The sequence below is a fragment of the Rhinatrema bivittatum genome, chromosome 1, assembly GCF_901001135.1.
Source record: "Rhinatrema bivittatum chromosome 1, aRhiBiv1.1, whole genome shotgun sequence".
Lineage (NCBI taxonomy): Eukaryota > Metazoa > Chordata > Amphibia > Gymnophiona > Rhinatrematidae > Rhinatrema > Rhinatrema bivittatum.
Window position 1 is genome coordinate 155,588,807 of NC_042615.1, and position 21,786 is coordinate 155,610,592.

General features: G+C 40.0%; 1 protein-coding gene across 15 annotated transcripts in view; it reads right to left on the reverse strand.

The window, feature by feature from the left end:
• The window catches only part of LIMCH1 (LIM and calponin homology domains 1), a 692,462-nt gene that overhangs the window by 129,790 nt on the left and 540,886 nt on the right, over positions 1-21,786 (reverse strand). For 12 of the 15 annotated variants that reach the window (XM_029588796.1, XM_029588765.1, XM_029588757.1 and 9 more), the window contains 3 exons: positions 19,175-19,370; positions 15,506-15,758; positions 8,865-9,143 (listed from right to left, as the gene is read on the reverse strand). In XM_029588796.1, the coding sequence (XP_029444656.1) occupies positions 8,865-9,143; positions 15,506-15,758; positions 19,175-19,370 (728 nt within the window). Of the gene's footprint in view, positions 1-8,864; positions 9,144-15,505; positions 15,759-19,174; positions 19,371-20,613; positions 20,746-21,786 lie in introns of those variants that run through there. The other 3 variants (XM_029588814.1, XM_029588823.1, XM_029588832.1) reach the window with 2 other exon arrangements.

Consider the following 21,786-nt stretch of genomic DNA (forward strand, 5'->3'; position numbering starts at 1 on the left):
CTTCAGAGTCTTTGCTTGTCTCAATTTGGGAGAACGGTGTTCAGAAGCCTAGTGGAGAAGATGATCCTGCTGTGAATTTAGTTTCAGTGGATTCATCAACAGCATTTTCTGTTCAAGCAGAGGGTGAACCTTCCCCTTCTTGGGCTCTCTCAATACAACCAAAACAGTTCATTGTAACTCTTGATGCTCTCTGGGAACTGATGGCAAATTTATCCCAATCAGTGATGAAACATTCACAAAAGATTGAGGCTGTTTCTCAGAGATTAAATAGTGTTGCTCAAGATCACCAATGTATATTATCTGAACATTCTGGGTCTCTTCAAACTCTGGGGAAGGAAATTCAAGATTTCCTGAATAGAAGAATGGAAAATGTGAAAATAGACATTTAAATCAAAGGCTTAATAACTTTCCTAAAGTAATGGGTGAACTGCCCTGTGTTACCCTAAGGAAATATATGGTGAATATTGTAAAGCTCTCTGAAGATCAAATTCCTAAGAACATAAGAACATAAGAAAATGCCATACTGGGTCAAACCAAGGGTCCATCAAGCCCAGCATCCTGTTTCCAACAGTGGCCAATCCAGGCCATAAGAACCTGGCAAGTACCCAAAAACAGTCTATTCCATGTTACCATTGCTAATGGCAGTGGCTATTCTCTAAGTGAACTTAATAGCAGGTAATGGACTTCTCCTCCAAGAACTTATCCAATCCTTTTTTAAACACAGGTATACTAACTGCACTAACCACATCCTCTGGCAACAAATTCTAGAGTTTAATTGTGCATTGAGTAAAAAAGAACTTCCTCCGATTAGTTTTAAATGTGCCCCATGCTAACTTCATGGAGTGCCCCCTAGTCTTTCTACTATCCGAAAGAGTAAATAACAGATTCACATCTACCCGTTCTAGACCTCTCATGATTTTAAACATCTCTATCATATCCCCCCTCAGTCGTCTCTTCTCCAAGCTGAAAAGTCCTAACCTCTTTAGTCTTTCCTCATAGGGGAGCTGTTCCATTCCCCTTATCATTTTGGTAGCCCTTCTCTGTACCTTCTCCATCGCAATTATATCTTTTTTGAGATGCGGCGACCAGAATTGTACACAGTATTCAAGGTGCGGTCTCACCATGGAGCGATACAGAGGCATTATGACATTTTCCGTTTTATTCACCATTCCCTTTCTAATAATTCCCAACATTCTGTTTGCTTTTTTGACTGCCGCAGTACTCTGAACCGACGATTTCAATGTGTTATCCACTATGACACCTAGATCTCTTTCTTGGGTTGTAGCACCTAATATGGAACCCAACATTGTGTAATTATAGCATGGGTTATTTTCCCCTATATGCATCACCTTGCACTTATCCACATTAAATTTCATCTGCCATTTGGATGCCCAATTTTCCAGTCTTACAAGGTCTTCCTGCAATTTATCACAATCTGCTTGTGATTTAACTACTCTGAACAATTTTGTGTCATCTGCAAATTTGATTATCTCACTCGTATTTCTTTCCAGATCATTTATAAATATATTGAAAAGTAAGGGTCCCAATATACAGATCCCTGAGGCACTCCACTGTCGACTCCCTTCCACTGAGAAAATTGTCCATTTAATCCTACTCTCTGTTTCCTGTCTTTTAGCCAATTTGCAATCCACAAAAGGACATCGCCACCTATCCCATGACTTTTTACTTTTCCTAGAAGCCTCTCATAAGGAACCTGTCTTTAATAAAGTTAAATTTTCCCTTATAAATCCCACACTGGTTTGTCGAATATACCTCAACCTACCATGGATATTGAAAAATTATCTGCTTCTCTGGAGTTATCCAATATTGAAATTATTGAAACAACAACTTTGTGTGTGTTTTATATGAACGTGATTTAACTTTAGTAATGAATTGCTTTTCCAACATCAATGTAACATTTCTTGGTACAAGAGTTAGAATTTACCCTGATTTGGTTAAGAGCACTCAGGGAAGGAGGAAGGGTTTTCTAATTATGAGACAAGAGGTCCAGGCTATTGGAGCCTCTTTTCTCCTATGATATCCTTGTAAATGTTTTATCAAATTGAATGCGGATACTTTTTTTTTTTTTGCTCCAGAACAATTAAGATGTTCCCTAAACGCTAGATCTGGAAATATTTCTTTAGGAACTAAGACATTGTGGGATTAGTCTGATTTAATTTATTTGGAATAGGTTTATTTATGCTACTGCCTTTTTGACAGTCATTATGACTGTAATATCGATTACTTCATTTTCTCCTCTGTTTTTCCTGCTCCCTCTTTATATTTGTTTGGACTAAATTTAATGAGCAAATATATTTCCTAGTGATTTTTCTTTGTTCTTATGTGTTTTTATCTCTTATATTGTTTCTGTACAAAGAAGCCCTTTGTATATACTTTGAAAACTTAATAAATAAGCAGGGGGGGAAAAATGGTGTTTCTTTGAGAAGGGGGTTGTTACCAGAGGTGTACCTCGGGGATGAAGTCCTTGGACTGGTTCTTTTCAACATTTTTGTAAGCGATATAAAGGACGTATTATTTGTAAAAGTTTATTTTTTTGCCAATGATACCAAAATCTGTAAAAGAGTGGACACAGCCAGGAAGGTGTGGAAAACATGAGGTGGAATCTAGCGATGCTCGAGAAATGGTCTGGGATCTGGCAACTAAGATTTAATGCTAAAAAACGCAGAATAATGCATTTAGGATGCAAAATCTCAAGGGAAAGCTACAGTACTGTAGGCGAAATTCTTCTAAGCACAAAGGAAAAGCGGGATCGGAGTGTGATTGTTTCCAAGGATCTTACAGTGGCCAAACTAATGGATAAAACAGCAAAATCCAGAAAGATGTTTGGCTGCTTAGGGAGAGAAGTGGTTAGCAGAAAAAGGGAGGTGATATTGCTCCTGTATAGGTCCTTGGTGAGACCTCGTTTGGAATATTGTGTACAATTCTGGAGACCACACCTTCAAGAGGATATAAACAGGATGGAGTCAGTCCAGAGGGTGGCTACTGAAATGGTCCATGGTCTTCAAAGATCTAAACATGTACATTCTAGAAGAAAGGTGAGTTAAGGGAGATATGATAAAGACATTTCAATATCTCAAAAGATTTCCATGCACAGGAGGGGAGCCTCTCATCAGAAAGGAGGCACTAGAATGAGGTGTCATGGGATGAGGTTGAAAGGAAGTAGACTCTGAAGTAATCTTAGGAAATATTTCTTTACACAGAGTGGTGAATGCATAGAATAGCCTCCCAGTGGAGATCGTAGAGATAAAAGCAGTATCTGACTGCAAGAAAACATGAAATAAATACGGGGTCTCTCTAAGAAGTTATGAGTATTATAAAGCTAAATTAATTGGGTGGATCGGCCAAATGGTCTTTTTCTGCCATCATATCTCTATGTAAACTGAGTTTGGTGGTATGGGCAGAGGCAATGGAACAAAAGGACAAATAGTAGTGAGGTTGTTTTATTTATAACGCCAAATACATCACTTCAAACAACTGGCAAGTACATTAGAGAATTCTGGTTGATTTCTTACCAATTAAAATTTAAGAAAACTGTGCATTTCCCACATTCCCATTGAATATTGTGAATAAAATGGAGGATGTCATAATGCCTCTGTATCGCTCCATGGTGAGACTGCACTTTGAATACTGTGTACAATTCTGGTTGCAGCATCTCAAGAAAACTATAGTTGCGATGGAGAAGGTACAGAGATAGATGACCAAAATGATTAAAGGGATGGAATTGCTCCCCTATGAGGAAAGACTAAAGAGGTTAGGGCTGTTCAGCTTGGAGAAGAGACAGCTGAGGGGGGATATGATAGAGGTGTTTAAAATCACGAGAGGTCTAGAACAGGTAAATGTGAATTGGTTATTTACTCTTTCGTATAATAGAGGGACTAGGGGGCACTCCATGAAGTAAGCATATAGCACATTTAAAACTAATCTGAGAAAATTCTTTTCCACTCAATGCACAATTAAACTCTGGAATTTGTTGCCAGGGGATGTTGTTAGTGCAGTTAGTGTAGCTGGGTTTAAAGAAAGGTTTGGAGAAGTTCTTGAAGAAGTCCATTACCTGCTATTAATCAAGTTGACTTAGAAAATAGCCACTGCATCAATAGCGTGGGCTATACTTAGTTTTTGGGTACTTGCCAGGTACTTGTAGCCTGGATTGGCCACTGTTGGAAACAGGATGCTAGGCTTGATGGACCCTTGGTCTGACCCAGTATGGAAATTTCTTATGACTCTTATGTCTACATAAACTGTTAACTGCATAAAATAAGATGGCTGCACACTTGGGCCCCAAATCTATTGGCCAGTGCCCTGAATAACAAGCAGCTTTTCTGTTTACTTCTCTAGCCCTACTCTGCAGGAAGCCTGCAGGTAACAGGAAGGGAGGAGGTAATAGAAAGATAATAGAAAGACAAGGGGGCACTCCATGAAGTTAGCATGTGGCACATTTAAAACTAATCGGAGAAAGTTCTTTTTTACTCAACATACAATTAAAATCTGGAATTTTTTGCCAGAGGATTTGGTTAGTGCAGTTAGTATAGCTGGGTTTAAAAAAGAACTGGATAAGTTCTTGGAGGAGAAGTCCATTACCTGCTATTAAGTTGACTTAGAAAATAGCCATTGCTATTACTAACAACGGTAACATGGAATAGGCTTAGTTTTTGGGTACTTGCCAGGTTCTTATGGCCTGGATTGGCCACTGTTGGAAACAGGATGCTGGGCTTGATGGACCCATGGTCTGACCCAGTATGGCATGTTATGTTCTTATGTTACTCGCGTGCCCAATGGGGTAGATTTTCAAAGGGTTACACGCGTAACCACCGAAAACCTACACCAAACCCCCCCTGCACGCGCCGAGCCTACCTTGCATAGGCTCGGTGGGACGTGCTTAAGTCCCGGGGCTTTCCTGGGGGACATGTTGGGGGGGCGTGTCATGGCGGAGCATCATTCAGGGGCGTTCCAGGGGCAGGGCCATGGGCGTGGTTCCGGCCCAGGGGCGTTCCAGGTGGCGTGGCCGCGGCCTCCGGACCGGACCAGCCCCGGACCAGAACATGGCGCGCCGGCAGCCGGCCCGAGCAGGCGTACCTTCTGGAATAAAGTTGGGGGGGGGGTTTTAGATAGGGCTGGGGGGAGGCGGAAGGAAAGTTCCCTCCGAGGCCGCTCCAATTTCGGAGCGGCCTCGGAGGGAACGGAGGCCGGCTGCACGGCTCGGTGCGCGCAGGCTGCCGATTTTGCTCAGCTTTGCGTGCGCTGATCTCGGATTTTAACAGATATGCGCGGCTATGCGCGTATCTATTAAAATCCCGCATACTCTTATTTGCGCCTGGTGCGCGAACAAAAGTACGAGTGTGCGTAATTTTGTAAAATCTACCCTAATATGTGCATTGAAGGGCACACGTGCGCTCCTTTTAAAATTTACCTATTAGCCCCTAATAGTCCCAGAAAACTAACTTAAATCTTTAACCACTTCGCTACCAGTTAATATAGTTAAAAAAAACCTGCTCTAGATGCTGACTCGATGGACAAGTTTTTTTTAAGGAGAAAACCGAAAGTTAACTAATCAGCTTTCTATGACTGCAAATTATCCTAATTTGGAAGATTATTCAATATCTCCTGAACTTTGGAGCTCATTTGAAGAAATTTCTGTAAGTGAAGTCACTGACATTATTGCTAATCTAAAAACTGTCAGATGCCCAAATGCTGCTTCAATAGTTTTGAGTTATTATACAGCAGAATTTCTTAAACTGTTTGTGAATCTTTGTTTTCAATAAGGACATGTGCCAAACATACTAAAAATCGCTAGAGTTAAACCCATCCTAAAAAAGCCTAATCTAGACGATAGTGGTTATCTGAATTACCAGCCTATCTCAAATTTACCTTCTCTCAAAAATTCTTGAAAAAGCTGTATTGCATCAGTTGGAAGTTTCTGTCAGGGTTCATGATATTCTAGATATTCACCAATATGGTTTTAGGCCAATGCATAACAAAATCTTCTCTTATCTTGAACAGCCACATTTCAAAGGGGTTTTGACCAGGGTCAGGAGTATTTTCTAATATTTCTTGATCTGGCAGCAACCTTCATTATGGTTGATCATATGCTGTTATTAGACTTACACAAATTGGTATACACAATGTTGTAGATAAGTGGTTTTACTCTTTTCTTACAGGACAAAGAAAGGGAGTTCAATCTCCACAGTTTTCATTGAAATCCCTAAGGGTCAGCACTATCAGCCATGCTTTTTAACATATAAATTACCCCGATCTGTAATTTTCTGGCAAGCATGGATGCGAATTTCAAATTGTATGCAGAAGACCGTTTTTTTTATCATGATTAATATGTCTTAATAGTGCTTTGAATAAAATAAGCGTCCTGTTTAAAAAGTATTGAGATTTCGCTTTGGACCATAAACTCTTGTTGAATATGAAAAAAACAAGAGATATTGTATTTGGCCAGAATTTCTTCTGCTAAGGTATCGAAAAAGGTAACCATTAACAGCATCCCAATCCTGATTGTATCTAAAGTAAGAAATTTGGGGGTCATCATGGACACTAAATTGTCTTCCTTATAGATTGCATCCATATCTTGAAGAGGTTGATCTTAAAGTTATGCATATGCTTCTGATTTCATTTGATTGCTGTAATTTGATGTAAGTAGGGTTACCAAATACTACCCTATGCTCGATGCAATTACTACAAATTGTGGCTGCTTCATCATTACCGGAGTCTCACGCCAAGATCATATTACTCCATCCTTGGCTAAGCTTCATTAGCTTCCCATAGTTTGGCGCATCAATTTTAAGATTTTAACACTTTTTAAAGGATTTTATGGATTAGCATCTGCTTCTTTCATTGCTGTCTTAGAACCGTATCAACCAGTTTCGTAGCCTTTGCTATGAGGCTCAAAATTTACTCTGTATTTGATTGCTCAAACAAATCTTATGGGATGAATTGAGGGAGTGCCTATTTTCTGTACAGGAACCAACCATGTGGAATGATCTTCAAATGTCAAAAGCTAAAGCATCCTTTTTAAAATTTAGAAAGCAGGTAAAAACATACCTTTCCTATGATAATTTGAAGAATGCTCCAGCACATGAACAGATGGTCTCAATTAATTCTAATAGTTTTTTTCTATTATAATATGGTGATAGATTTGTTGTACAATGTGAAATAAGTAAGGTCTCTCAATAATAAGATTTAAAAATAAGTGGTTAATGTATCTCATTTCTCCTTAAGCTGCAGGGGAGTGAGCATGCAATAATTAACAGCAAATTACATGTGAGGGATATTATTTACATCTGACATTTGCCATTTCATTTTTTGTTTTGGCTTTTAAGTTGAGGGGGTAGGATGAATATAATATTCAGAAGATCATGCACAATACGCTAGCATTACTATGAGGCTACCACTACGTTTTGAAAGGGGTAAAATGTTATATTTTTATGCTTTATGTTAATATTTTTTAATGTCATGTTTGTAATTACTTTTTAGCTATATAGTATTTTGAATATTGTGAATGTGAAGTTGTAAACTGTTCAGAATTGCCAATAAGCATTTTAGAAATATTTTAATTAAATAAGTAATAAAATAAAGCTTACTGAGAGGAGCTCACCTTTACACTACCATGTGTCTAATATATATGCACAGATTTATTTGTTAGTTGCTCTAAAACATCTTTTTAAAGCTCATTTTAAAATGTTTCAAGACAAGCTACAACTACATTTCTCCCTGCAGTTCAACTTCTAACAAAGTTTATACAGGCCAACTTTTATTCTAATTTCTTTCATTAACTAGCAAATACAATTGCTAATATGTTTTTATTTCCTTGATTTGCATTGGTTGACATTTTGAAAGCATCTAGTTACGCATAGAGCTCATCTATGCTTGGATATTTCTCAAAGAAAATGCCAAGAAGTATCTTGGATTAAAACAAAAAGGAAGAAATTGCAGAAAATGCTGTACATTTTCAGTATTTCTCAGACCATAGGTAGTCATGTATTTTACAAGATAAAACAAATAATTTTAATTAAAGAAGGCCTTCAGGGATGAAAGTTGCTTTTTAAAATCAAGACTGCTACACCATCTGTGAGACTTCTCTGCCACTTTTTAGTACATAAAAAATATGTATGGCGCAATCAAGATGAATTAGCCTGTAGGATGACTCATTCAGGAGTAGTCATCACTTGACAGTGCCTTCCTATTGACTGTCAGTTCCTGAGAAAACAGTCCTCTGCCTTGTATTCCTACTTTTAATTTTTTATAAGTATATTTTATAAAAAAAAAAGCAAATAAGCAGTTTGTTTGACTTGCAATTTGTTAAACAAAAGAAATAATAAAGGATGCACAAGTGAGCCAAAACCCATTCAGAATTATAGCTCGATGCAGCATCACATCCCAATCATGAACTTGACACAGGTTGCAAAGGAGCCTGCAATCACTGGCTTACAAGATACCGGCAGCATTCTGATTCTGTCTTCAGAGAAGAATTTTGCCACACCTAGGTAATGTCAAACACTAGGGGAGGCTGAACAGGGTCCAATGTTTGCCACCGTACGCATTAGATAGGTATGTGATGCCAAGTCTGTTTGTGATCTTATACCATGGATCGAGCATTTGTTCAAAGATACTTGATACAGAATCCTGCATATCTTTGAGTGACAACCATGATATATTCGCCTTGCCTTTAATCACCGACTTGTACTCAAAAATTACTTATTTGCAAAACCCGTTACCTCAAATTGAATGAAAATGTGTCAAATGCATGGCATAACAAGCATTACACTTGTAATTTCTGAACAACTGCAGCACACGTGCACAGCAACCAGCATGAATCAGTCGCCACAACGTCATGCTCTGACCTGCCATAGCGCTTTGCAGCTGGCATGACTTTGATACCAGCTTCCTCACGCATCTGTGACTTGTGGATTTCTTCAGCTTCTTTCATTTCACATTGGTCTGCTGGAATTTCCTTGATGGTATCTGGAGAAGACTGGTCACAAGGGTTTCCATTATTTTCGATTTCAACTGATGTTTGCTTTCTACTAAATTTCTTCCATGAAACCTCTTGGACTGGCTCATCCTTTTCACACTGCAGCGCCTCACTCTGTTCTTCCATTATAGTTTCAGGGTGACTTTCACTATTGAGTTATGCAATATAGTTTACTGTATTGTACAAAGCTACTGTAGAGTATTGCATCATCATACACTCATACTAGGGGCTGGTGTAATAAACTGAGCATGAAAACTGTGCAGTTACATTTAGCACACAGTTTAACACGCACCCTAAATGGGTTTTTTTTCGCTCCCAATACACTAAGCTAATAGTATGTTTTGTTTTTTTATAACTTTAATTGGGATAGTGAAACATTTCTGGGTGCACAGTTAAGATACATTCCAAAAAAAGATGAAACCAGTTGTACAGCAATTTGACTGCCAAAACATTGGAATACTCATACATAGTGGAAGCCAGAGCATATCACGTCATAGCAAAACTGGGCACAACATTACATAACATAGAAAAGTTTTCCAGGCGAGTTACATGAACCTTGTGAACACAGAATAGAAAATGTATAGCCCCATAGCTCAGCTACTGTCAGAATAAAACCAATTGGCTAATGTGACATAGGGTGCTTATTTATGGAGTATTCAATATCCCCAATTATTACTTTAGCTAATAGTATGTTAATGCATCAGGAGTTAAAAAAACATGCACAAACCTGAAACTAGGCATAAAGAAAATGCTTAGCACCCATGAAAACATGATTTGTGTCTATAAACCATGTTTTCTGCACATAAAATCCCAACTACATGTCTTGGCATCAGAACTCCAGCTTCCATCCATAGACTAATATCAGCCCTGGAAACTCCTAGTCCGACTCCAACTCAGACTATGAATTAAGTTTCCAGTGCTAAGAAAACAGGAAGCAAACCACTGCACCTCTCTGCATTGGCGGGAGGGGAGAAAATAGCTAATGCCATCATTAGCATGTGATTTGCATGAGAGGGTGCTAACCTTGCACGCACACTTATGAAGAAAACTCTTTGCTGCAGCAGCAGTAAAGCTTGTGCACACACCTGCAAGTTAAACCATGCACTGTGCTGAATGCGGATTATTACATCAGCCCCACTAATGTATCAGTTGACTCTTAAGGTGATTTTTTAATATAATTCTAAATATGGATTAAAGAGAAAAAATGGAAGGTGAATAATTAATCTAATTGCACTTCCCACTGGTTTAAGAAAAATCACATACCATACTAGTGAACACTATAAAATGTACTCTTGACCAGTTAAGACTATAACCAAACTGGTTTATCATCAAGTTTTCTTTCAGGTTTTCAGGAACACAAAATAAGACCATTACATTCACTCAAAAGTGGAAAATATTGGCCCCCTCAGGAGGGAACAGTGACCAAAGGATTATATTGTCTTAAGCTAAAACATAGTATTGCATTCAATTAGACTTTAATATGAATATAGTTTATTCTTTGTATGTAAACAAAGAATATACACACATTGCAGGCCTATTGTTAGGAAGCAGTCCAAACAGTAAATATACACACACACACACCCTGGCTTGAGGTGTTTCCCTTATTATATGTCACTCTGATTTGCAGACCTTAACAACTTTTGACTCACAAATTGGACCAAGCTAGCACCTAACAGTCTATTTATGAGAGTATGAGCGAGTTTGTGTGTCAAAATTGGAGGAAATCAGTTTGGTAAATTTTTAAAAGGGAAAGTATAAAAATAAACTTCCTAAAATGAAGACATGTTTGGTTGTCTCCATACAAAAAATAAATAGGTTTCTACCAAAACTGGCAGAGCTCAGACGTTTGCAAACATGTATTGAAAGCACATTTCTAAATTTTATTTTGGAGAAATGTGATTGAAAAGACTGCAGTTTTAGCATGTTCAGTAGAATTTCTGCACAGGGCAAGGGCAGAGGGAGCTGCAGTTCCTTTGCTTCCATTTCCTGGGGAAGCCCAGCCATCACCAGCCCTGAAAAGCCACAAACAGGTCTAGTTTTCAGGAAAACTACAATGAATATGCATGAGATATACTCTATCTACATACAATGGCGGTTGTGTGTGCAGACATATCTTATGTGTATTCACTGTAGACTTCCTGAAAAGCAGACCTGTGAGAGACTTAAGAACTGGAGGTGGAGGTGAAAACCTCTGCTATACAAACACTGGCTCTTCCACGCACACATCCACATTTCTCTCTCCCCAGAAACTCACAGAACACCTTCACACATACACTCCCCCTCCCCTCAACAAAATGTAAAGATTCTCCTTTCACATACATATTTCCCAAATACACATTTTCCCCAAGTTTCGGACACATTCTTCCCACACTCAGACAAATGCAGAGTTCCCTTACATGGACAAACATCCTCACTCATACTCACCTGCCTAGCACACACACATTCACAAGTTATGTGCCACAAGCATATTCACTCATCTGCCCAGCACACATTTACTTTCAAGTCAGTGTACACTCATTCACCCTGCACATGCTCACTCACCACAGCCTGGATCACACTTTTTCCATACTTAACTGCCAGTACACACTCACTCCAGTCAGGACAGTGTCATACTTACATGTCCAGAATACCTTCATGAATATTCATTCACTCAGAAAGCACCAACTCACACTTACTTGACCAATGCGCTCTCAATTATTCTTATGCATCCCTTAAACACACACACAAAGAGCCTGCTCAGCCCATTTTCCACATGGATAGAATCTACCCATACAGTTGGCATACTATTTGACTGTTCCCTCTTAATGCAACATCATATTAAGACAGTTATTCAATCCTCATTTTATAAACTACATCTCCTCCGCCATCTTAAACCCTTGCTGGAACCAGACTCATTTAGCACTGTACTCCAATAATTAATCATTACCTCCCTAGACTGCTGTAATGCACTTTATGCCGGTCTGACATATACCATGCTCAGGCCACTACAAATAATCCAAAATTCTGCTGCCCATCTGTTAACTGGTACTAATATCAGAGAACATATTACACCAACCCTACAGACCCTACACTAGCTTCCAAATGAGTTCCATGTTCAATATAAATTGGCATCTATTATCTAAAACCTTATACACCACATATCATCCTGGATTAGAAGCATCCTTAAACTGTATACTCCAACCAGAGCACTAAGATCTGCAACCCAGGCACTTCTGCAAATTTCCTCTCTTTGATAAGTAAGATTATCAAATGAGCGAGCGTTCTCCATAGCTGGCCCTAACCTGTGGAACTCACTGCCTCAGCACCTACGAATTATGAAAGCTGCAAAGGAATTTAAGAAAGCCCTTAAAACATACTTTTTCATGGCTGCCTTCTTTTCAAGTTCCACCACTGGCTAAGCACAAGGGATGGGCAGTTGGGAGAAATGAAATAAGGAATGAGACAAAATTTCCTATTTTGTTTACGATCATTTTCAAAATGGAATGAGTTAAATTCAGACAATTTTGGCAGAATCTTCTTTCATTTGGGAAAATCTATAAAAAAAAAAAAAAAAAAGAAGTCGCTGATCCGGCCTAGGCCTTGGCCTGAAGCCAGGGTCTCGCCTAAGGATTAGGCCGAGACACAAAGCAGGGGTCCCAGCCTACACCTGAGTGCAACTCCGGTGCCTGGGCCTTGCTTAGGCCATAGGGCGCAACCCAAAGGAGCCTCAGACTATACTTGACAGCAATGCTGGGGTCATGGCCTAGGGCTAGACCTAAACAAATGCCAAGGCCTGGGCAAATTTCCTGACACACACCCCCCCCCCCTCATATTACCAAATCCAACGTCTCATCCTGGCCTGGTCCTGATGCTGGGTACTTGGCCCAAACCAAGGCCTGATGCAGAACCCAGTCCAGAGGCCGGATCCCAACATTAGAATCTCAGCCTTGTCACAGGCCCAATGCTGGGGCCTAACAGCTGGGCCTCGGCCCCGACCTAGGACCAAGGCCGCACCTGGGCCTTGGCCTGGAGCTCCTCTTCGGCATCTTTTTTCTTCGACTTTTCTTTACTAACTGAAGTCATCCGCTGGGGTCACTGCACTGGAGTTAGTTAACTCTGGTGCATCCTCCCCAGTGGAGGGTGAAATTTTGATGTACGGGGTAGCTGGTGCCAATGCCTTGGGCTCAGGTCAAAACCTCAGCCTTGCACAGGCCTAGAGCATGGTAGGTCACCACAATTTCACCTTAGGTCCCACACAAGCTTAAGCCTTGTCTGCGGATATCTCCCAGACTGGGTAAGTGGGGACTAAGAAGGATCCCGGCCCCAGCATTTTTCCAAGTGGAAGGGATGGTTCGGGGACACAGGAGGCCCTGGGAGGTCCCTGTTTCTTTTTCTTTACGTTTTTTGGGGGATTTCAATATTTATATTTTTTTAAACTAAAGAAACGTAATAAACATTACACAAAATGATATCAATAGGGAATCCCCTAAAAACAAAACGAAAAACAAAATTTCTCCCCTTCCCACCCTACCATGCACCCCCTGAATAACATAGTATGCTGTATCGTCTCCCTTTGGCCAAGAGAAGCAACTGCTTGGACAGTTTTGTTATGAGGCTTGTTTCATATGTTTGCATATGTTTGTTTTTATTTTATATATGTTCATGTGGTCCCCCATTCTGAACTTTGGAGGGTGTGGGCTACAAATGTTCATAAATAGATAAATAACTGAGACAGAAGTTGAGGTTTAAGAGGATCAGGAGACCTATCAGCATGGACCTGGGAACAAATGGGTAGGGATATTGCACTTTGAGCTGGACAGAGGCACGAGAGATCGACCCTGCAGTGGATGATGCAAGAGATAAAGCGCGGGGAGACCGTGTGTGGGGCTGGGGGCTTTCCTAAGATACACACTCCCTCTGACTTAAAAATATGCATTTTATTTTTTATCAAACCACCTCAGTGAATATTGTTTGTCCAGAAACCTTTCTAAGCTCCAAACTTTAGTGAAGTCAGTCTACTACACTTGAATAAAACAAAAGGAAATTCGTTACAAAAATTAAGAATGTTATGGATCATACTTAAATCTTAAAAAAATTCAGAAAATGCAGTTTAAAAAAAAATTCCATCAATGACCCATAAAACAATACTTAGAATAAAGCAACAACTTAGAAGCTATCTTCAGTGATTAAGTACTTAAAGTTATGCATCAATGATTTAAACAAATCTATATATAGTACCAGTAGAGATGAGGGCTGACCAACTCAGTCCTCAGCTGCCACAAATAGGTCAACTATTCAGGATTTACCAAAATGTACAACAAACTAGTGTCATGGTATGCAAATCATTTTTAGGAACTATCTGTGAATATCCTCCAAAGTTGGCTGCTGAAATCAAGAACCAGATTTGGCAATTCCTTTTTTGCAGAACACCTAATGTTACATACACATATCCAAACACAACTCTATGTTATGCATTATACACAGTATTCTTTTTTTTCCTAATTCCTCAATATCACAGCATTATGATCTAATAGTGCTGATTTCTACATGGCACTGATTATATAGTAGAGAACCAGGAGTTTGAATAATGTGGCTGATGGCTAATGTGCTTTCTTAGAAATAAAAATAATACACACATGGCAGGACTAATCATTTAAATACTTCAAGGATGGTACATATATTGAAATAATGGTTGTCCTCACCAACACCACACAATGCAATTCACTTTATGAATTCGATATAGCAATATTGTTAAATGTTCCTTTCCAGTTTCATTTAAGGAGACATGCATTCAAAAATATATTCAGGAATGGTATCAAAGTGACCCGTGTGGGCAACCAAATGTGTGTCAAAATAACCAACATAACATCTTTCCTTAATTATGTTTGTATTTTTGCGATATTTGAAGTGGTCAGCATTTTAAAATATCAGCTTTTACATTATAAATAATGCAGAATAGAGAAGGTTGAGAGCTACTGCCATATCACAAAGCTACTGTGATTGTATGGGGTGACAAACCTGAATTGGTCATGATAAATGATTGACAATTAAATCTTGCCGTGCAATCAATTAATCAATATATATACACATTTAAAGAAAAATCAATCTGGTGATACAGCTATTGTTATAGTATTTATCCAAACATCACGCATGATTTGTAAATTCACTTCTCCTATTTTCTACCATTGATGAAATACGGTACCCTTAAGTAAGGTATGCAGCGTTGTAGAACGCGGACAGTGTGTACCATATTCACCTGAATATTTAATTAAAAAAACAGCTAGTGGGGTGGAGAGGATTCCTTTTAGAAAGCAAATGAGCATTAAAATGCTGTGAGCTGTCAGTGGTAAGAAGGCCCTTCCTTCAGACAAAGCTACAGTGTTCATGCACATTTAGACCTCTCAAAGCTGGGAACTTCCTTTTTCCTAGAGATAGATGATATACAAAAGTTTTATAGCCAATATGTGTACCAGAAAAAGGATCATATAAAAAGCAAGGGAATCAACAGCAAGGACTGCTCCATGATCTCACCTGAAAGGTCGCTCTCCTCCCAGTGGCGAGGTGGCGGTGCTCCAGCTCTTGCGATACTCCCCTCTTTCTGCCCTCTTTTTCCGGAGAGGAGCTGGTATGTAGGCAGTCTGGTTACTTTTGTTCGGGAGGTACTGGTTAAAAGGCACAGTTGTTTTAATTTCACCGTAAGATGTCCGCCTAGCCAACATATCATCTTTCTTCATATCGGGTATCCTTCGGTGTGGCAATTCTGATTCAGAGTCACTTCCCCTCCCTAATGCAAACACAGGGAGAAAGTGCATACTTAGGACAACACACCACCTACACAAAGCACACACACACACCAGAACTATAAGAGCCTACGGTTTTCGCTGAACCATCATCAAGGAGAGGGAATTCAGAGTCCAGTGGTCCCACTTCAGCAACTGGGTAGGGGGGTCAAGAAATGGTGTTTGTTATAAACAGAATCTGGTTTTGCAAGCTGTGACGACAGCAACAAAACAGACGAGAACTACTCCGAGGGGCAGATGACGTGTTTATATTTAAGAAAGATGTGTTATAGATGGATTTGTTGTAAGGGGAGGCCACAACAGCACAGCCCATAAATATAAGGAAACCATTGCATGATTAGCACAATGCAGTACCAACAGAGCATCATTCTGGGCTCAAGAAAGATTCACAAAGTACTTAGCAGCAACTCATGATTAGAGAAATCTGTTAAGATGCTACTAAGCATGTTCTCTCCCTCTCTTTGTCTTTGCAGTGCCCGGGACTCCAGTACAATGAACTACTAATAAATATGTTGTGCAAAGGACAGCACAAGCGCCATATCGTGTTTTCGCAGGTTGACAAAAGATAAATGAATTCTGACAGTACTCCATGTATCTATAAAACAGTCTGCAAAGATGTAAACACCAAACTATTTTTTTTTCATTAATTCTACGTAAATTAGCATTTAAATGTTTAAAAAATCCATGTGTCAGCTTATGGCATGAAGGAAACTAACACAAGTCATGTTTGGTCATCAGCACAAAGACTCCCATTATGTAGTTCTTGCCTTTTACGCCCAGAGATCTTCAGCTGTTCCTATTTCAGGAGTCTGCAAATCTGGTCATCCAGGGCCACAAACCAATCAGGCATTTAGGATTTCCACAATGAATATTAATGAGATATATTTGCATACAATGGAGGCAGCGCATTCAAACAGATCTCATGCATATGGATTGTGGAAATCCTGGAAAAAAAAAAAAAAAAGATTGATTTGCAGGCCTTGAGGACTGGATTCAGGGGGCCTTGCCTTTCTCAGTCAGAAAAACACTATTGCCGAAAGGTATCCTCTGGCTCATTCCTTTAACCTTCGGTATCCCCAAAGGATGCTGCCTAGTCATGCCTCACTTATAATCGCAACAATCACCCAATGCTGGGTCTAAGAAACATTTCTGGCAGAGAGTTATTCAAAGAATTTGGTAAACAGAAATCGCGTGTTAAACCCCCCCCCCCCCCCCCCCCCCCACACACACAGAGGCCCTGCATATCTAAAGAAAATGAAACAAGTCCCCTTTCCATGAGGATCTCCGCTTCATTACAATGGCAGCAATCTTCAGACTCCACGGGGACCTTTTGGCCCATAGACTTTGCACCAGCGCACTTTTCCTCTGAAACCTGCTGCAGGTTCAAAGTGTCAGTGGAGGTTTGAACCTGCTATTTTTGTGCAGGTGCAGCACTTTTTTTTTTCATAGAAAATAAATGTGTGGGGATTTGAAAATGCAATCTCTGCACATTATTTTCCTCCTGACCGGAACATGCCTCCGGGAAGGCCTCTTCTAGATCTACCACCACGTGGCTTTTAGCTGCACCAAGGGAGGGAAATTTTCAAATGACCAATTTCTGAGCAGAAATCACCGTTTACCTGAATAAAAAGCTTTGAAAACTGCCCTCAGCATGCACCATCTCATTAACCCTTTCTCGTCGGGCAGGAGTGCTCTCAGCATGTTCTAAATATGATGCCAGCCTGAACGCATGGGAAAGAGGCTACGACACTGGCCAGCACATCAATCAGAACAATTCTTCATTTAAACAGACTCCAATATCCACACAGAACTCAACCCCCAGAGAAGCCAAAGGGAAAATGAGGATAAATGAATGAAAAACCGAAACCTCTCATTTATAATGCAAAGTACATTTATATTTAAAAAGATAGAACAATGTTATACAGGAGATAGGGAAACGTTTCAACCTTAAAATCAGAAAAGGGGTCTCATGCAGCTTGCCCATTTTGGTAGAAGTCTGTGCTAGAAAGCCTCACGTGTGATTTGCACTGACAATGGGGTTTCAGGACACTGAATGTGCATTCAGTCACTGACACGATGGTACAATGAGCACTGATTTAGTACTCAGACTGTAGAGGTGGGGAGGAGTAAAATCAACAAGTAAGGCTAGAGGGGATAGCCATTGCCACATACAACTAAAAGGAAAGGACACGGGAATGGCCCAATGGCTCAGTGACAGTGGAGATCATCTGGGTCTGATTCACATATCCAGCTTCCGTTCCTTGGGCAGAAGAAAAGGAAGGTACAACCATCATGCAATGGTAACACAATAGCCAAATTCAGGATGCCCATAGAATGGCTTCAGGAAAAGCCATAACATGTGGTCCCTGGTTGAGAAATGTCAGTGGGAATACTGAGCTAGATGGGTGGAAGAATTAAAAATGAGGAAGAAACCTCAAATAGTTTTGCATGAAGGCTCATGGTGCTGAAGCCCATTAAGGGCCAAATTCTAATTGAGCTGGAAGAGCAAAGCAGCAGGAGAAATGACTGGGTCAGAAGCATAAGAACATAAAGAAATGCCAAGCTGGCAAACCTTCCTCTCTGGAGGCTCAACTCCTACATGCAACAAATGTTCGCTGGTCTCAGCCCGCAGAGTAGTATTCTAGAATACGAACACACTCGCATTACAGATTTAGAAAAGCTGACCAGACCTGATCATTACTGTGTTTTGCAGCAGAGTTCAGGGCTACATGAGACTGGGATTAAGGCCTGATCAATGCTGCCTTCATCTTTCTCACTTCCATCCATTTGCCACACCATTGTTAAAGCTTTTAAATACTAAGTCTAGACCGCCCTCAACCTTCTCTACCACTCAAATTAAAAAAAAATGCCATAAGATCGTTGCTGAAGATTAGGTTTAATTTGTGAGATGACTAATTTTGAAGTAGCTTTAGTAATCAATTAAAGAAAATTAGATGAAATAGTACTACATACTATGATTGCCATTTTGTTACAGTAGAAAGATATATTCTGTAAATTAACCACAGCAATAATGTATAATTCATTCTCCTGCAAAGTGCAGGCATAATTAATATGCATACTCTGAAAAATTATGACTGAAAAACTGTTACTTTTTAATTTTGAATGTATTTATTTTATAGTCTGCTTTTCAGCACTTCAAAGCACATTTTTCTGTCCCCAGAGGGGTTACGATGTAAGTTGGTATCTGAGGCAATGGAGAGTAAAGTCCAAGGTCCCAAGGAGTAGTAGAATTTGAACTCTGGTTTTCCCGGTTCATAGCTCGCTGCTCTAACCACTAGGCTATTCCTCAACTCTCTGTTTCAGCAACACAGTAAAAATTCTCTTGTTATTCTTTCCACTTTCAATTCAATATCTCTTGTGAATTGTCTATAGTACCTACCATCGCTGCTTCCTCGGAGCACCACATCTGGGGACGGTGTCTGCTGTGACCGAGAGCCAAATGAATCCAGACTGTCGAACGAATCATCTCTGCCATGCCGTGGAGGGGAGAGGGAATCGCTCCGTTCAGAGTCCCAACAGTCTATGTAACCACTGTCCCGAATGCTGCGCCTGGGGCTCTCGATATCCTCCGTTTCCTGGGAAGCAATATGGAAATGATATCGTCAGCATGATATACACCGAAAACCAAGGAAAATCACTTTTTTTTTTCTGAAAAAATAATCATCATCCCTTCCCCATGGAATCGCAACAAAGCAGCCCTGTCCACATTAAGTTTGCCCCAAACTAATAAGAACCCGAAGAACAGCATAAACATTCAAAGCAATACATGAAGACATTAACTGTTCATAAATTCTTGAAAATGAAATCAATATGAACCTTGTCTCGGCCTTCATGATCCATATCACACAAGCACCAGTGCTGTGTATTCATAGACAGGACTCAGCGGGGTGTTCAGTTGCCCGGTGGCCACTTTGCAGCAAAGCCCCAGTCTTTTTAGTCAGAAGCCCTGCATGCATTTGCTACTGCTGCTTCACTCTGACTTAAAAATAAGAGGCAGTGCACGCCTCAGTTTCCCTATACCTTGACAAGAAATTCCTCTTCTGAAAGAGGGGAGTCTGAGGCAATCAGCAATGAAAGATATGCAAAATGCTTTTCCTGATGCCTCAGAAGAATTCAGCAAGCTTTTTCCTCTGTGCCAGCTCCTGGCTCAGAGGGGATATGAAAGCACTTGTAGATGACCCACATGCTCAACACAGTGAGAACAATGGCCGCCTTTGACAGCTCTGCGATTATAAATTCTTTCCAGAGCAAGCAGCATACACTAAAACACTGAAACTCCAGCAGAGGGAAAGGTCAGTGGAAGCCATCCTCACCCCTGTGTTATAAAGAGTCCCTTGTTCCAATCAGTGCCTTAAACATCAACTACAATAGCACGGGCCAGAAAAACAAAAACTGCCAGGCTTCTTCAAATATGAACCTCTATTTTATCTCCCACCGGCTGTCATTTAAAATCAGGACTGTGTAGGACACTTGCAAGTCTGACATTTTGAAATCTGAAGGGACAAGAATAAGACCTTTTTCCCTTCCCATCCTCAAACCAGTTTTAATAAATGGAGGGAATGCTCATTTCAGCTTAACAGTTTTATTTCATTAAATTAATAAGAAAAAAGAAAAATAACTTTCAAAGTTTAATTTTAAGCTATGAGCATTACTCTGCAGCCAGTAATACGAATCACATAACAAAAAACTGTGCCATAATAACCTATTTATATTCCTCCTTTTGTGACATTTCAAAGTGGATTAGAATCAGGTACTGTAGGTATTTCCCTATCCCTGGGGGGGGGGGGGAGGGGGGGGCTTGCAATCTAAGCCTGGTACCTGACAGACATGAAGAAATCACTCCCTCTGCGTGGATTCCTCAAGACTCAATGTCAGATGGTGAGGCTACAAGCAGTAAGCGGCTGACTGGAAGGATGCCAGGTCTCAAAGCTCAGCTCGCCTGCTGACTGTGTGTGGGAAGTCATGTCTCCTATGCCCTGCCTTACCCTTCTGCAATTGAGTAACCATTCATCCCATCTGGAAGCTCTCCGGATCCTCAGGCACCAGAATTGGCAACCAGACTTTCCAGCCTAGAGCTGGCTCTATGCATGTTCCTGAAATAGCGCTGTTGGAATGCACATTATGAAACTATTTGAAGGAAAAAAAGCTATATAAATGCAAATTATTTTCTTATATTCTAAACTGACAAACCCTTACGCCTCTCTAGACTAAATTCCTCTTCTGCAATTACTGTATGAATAAATTCTAAATAGATGTCAGATAAATAACATATGTAAAGCCTATTTCAGATTATGGTCTTCAGTGCAGTGACTTGTAATATACTTAGGTTACAAAAATGCAAGGCAATATTAGGTCATTAATGAAGCTCAGGTCTGTGGTTCTTATTCTTCAGCTTCCCTGAGCTTTTATACATGAAGTCTCTACATATGGAATTTCTAGATGGGCTAAAATCAAAAGTTATTATTACTAGACTTAATATACCGCCTGTAAAATGAGTTGTGTGAGAGGCTGCGCCAGAAAAAGATTTTATGACAATGATGTGAATGAAGCTCATAAAATAAGAAAAAATAAGCAGTCAACAATTTGTGACATATCTCCACTATGGTCTATTTAAAATTCAGTGGTGTAATTTAGCTTCCTCGTAAACCCTCTTCTGAAGTCATTTGCGTTAGGGCCTAAAGCACGTGATAATGCCCAGAGCGGGGGGAGAGAGAGCCTCTGTAGAGGCCAATATGTAAGTTTACTATTTATACCACTGTAAAAGAGGGCACTTATAACTCCGAGCGAGATTTGGGGGGTGGGATAGGTTTTGTGCATCAAGCAAGGTAGAGAGTACATTGTACAAATCAACTCCTCTTTTACCTTTCATCACTCCAAATGACAGAAAATCTTCACTGATGTTAACTTTACTGGTCATACCTTTGACTGTGTATGTAAAACTGCCCCCCCAAACCTCACTCGACGTTATAAGTGCCCCCTTTTACAGTGGTA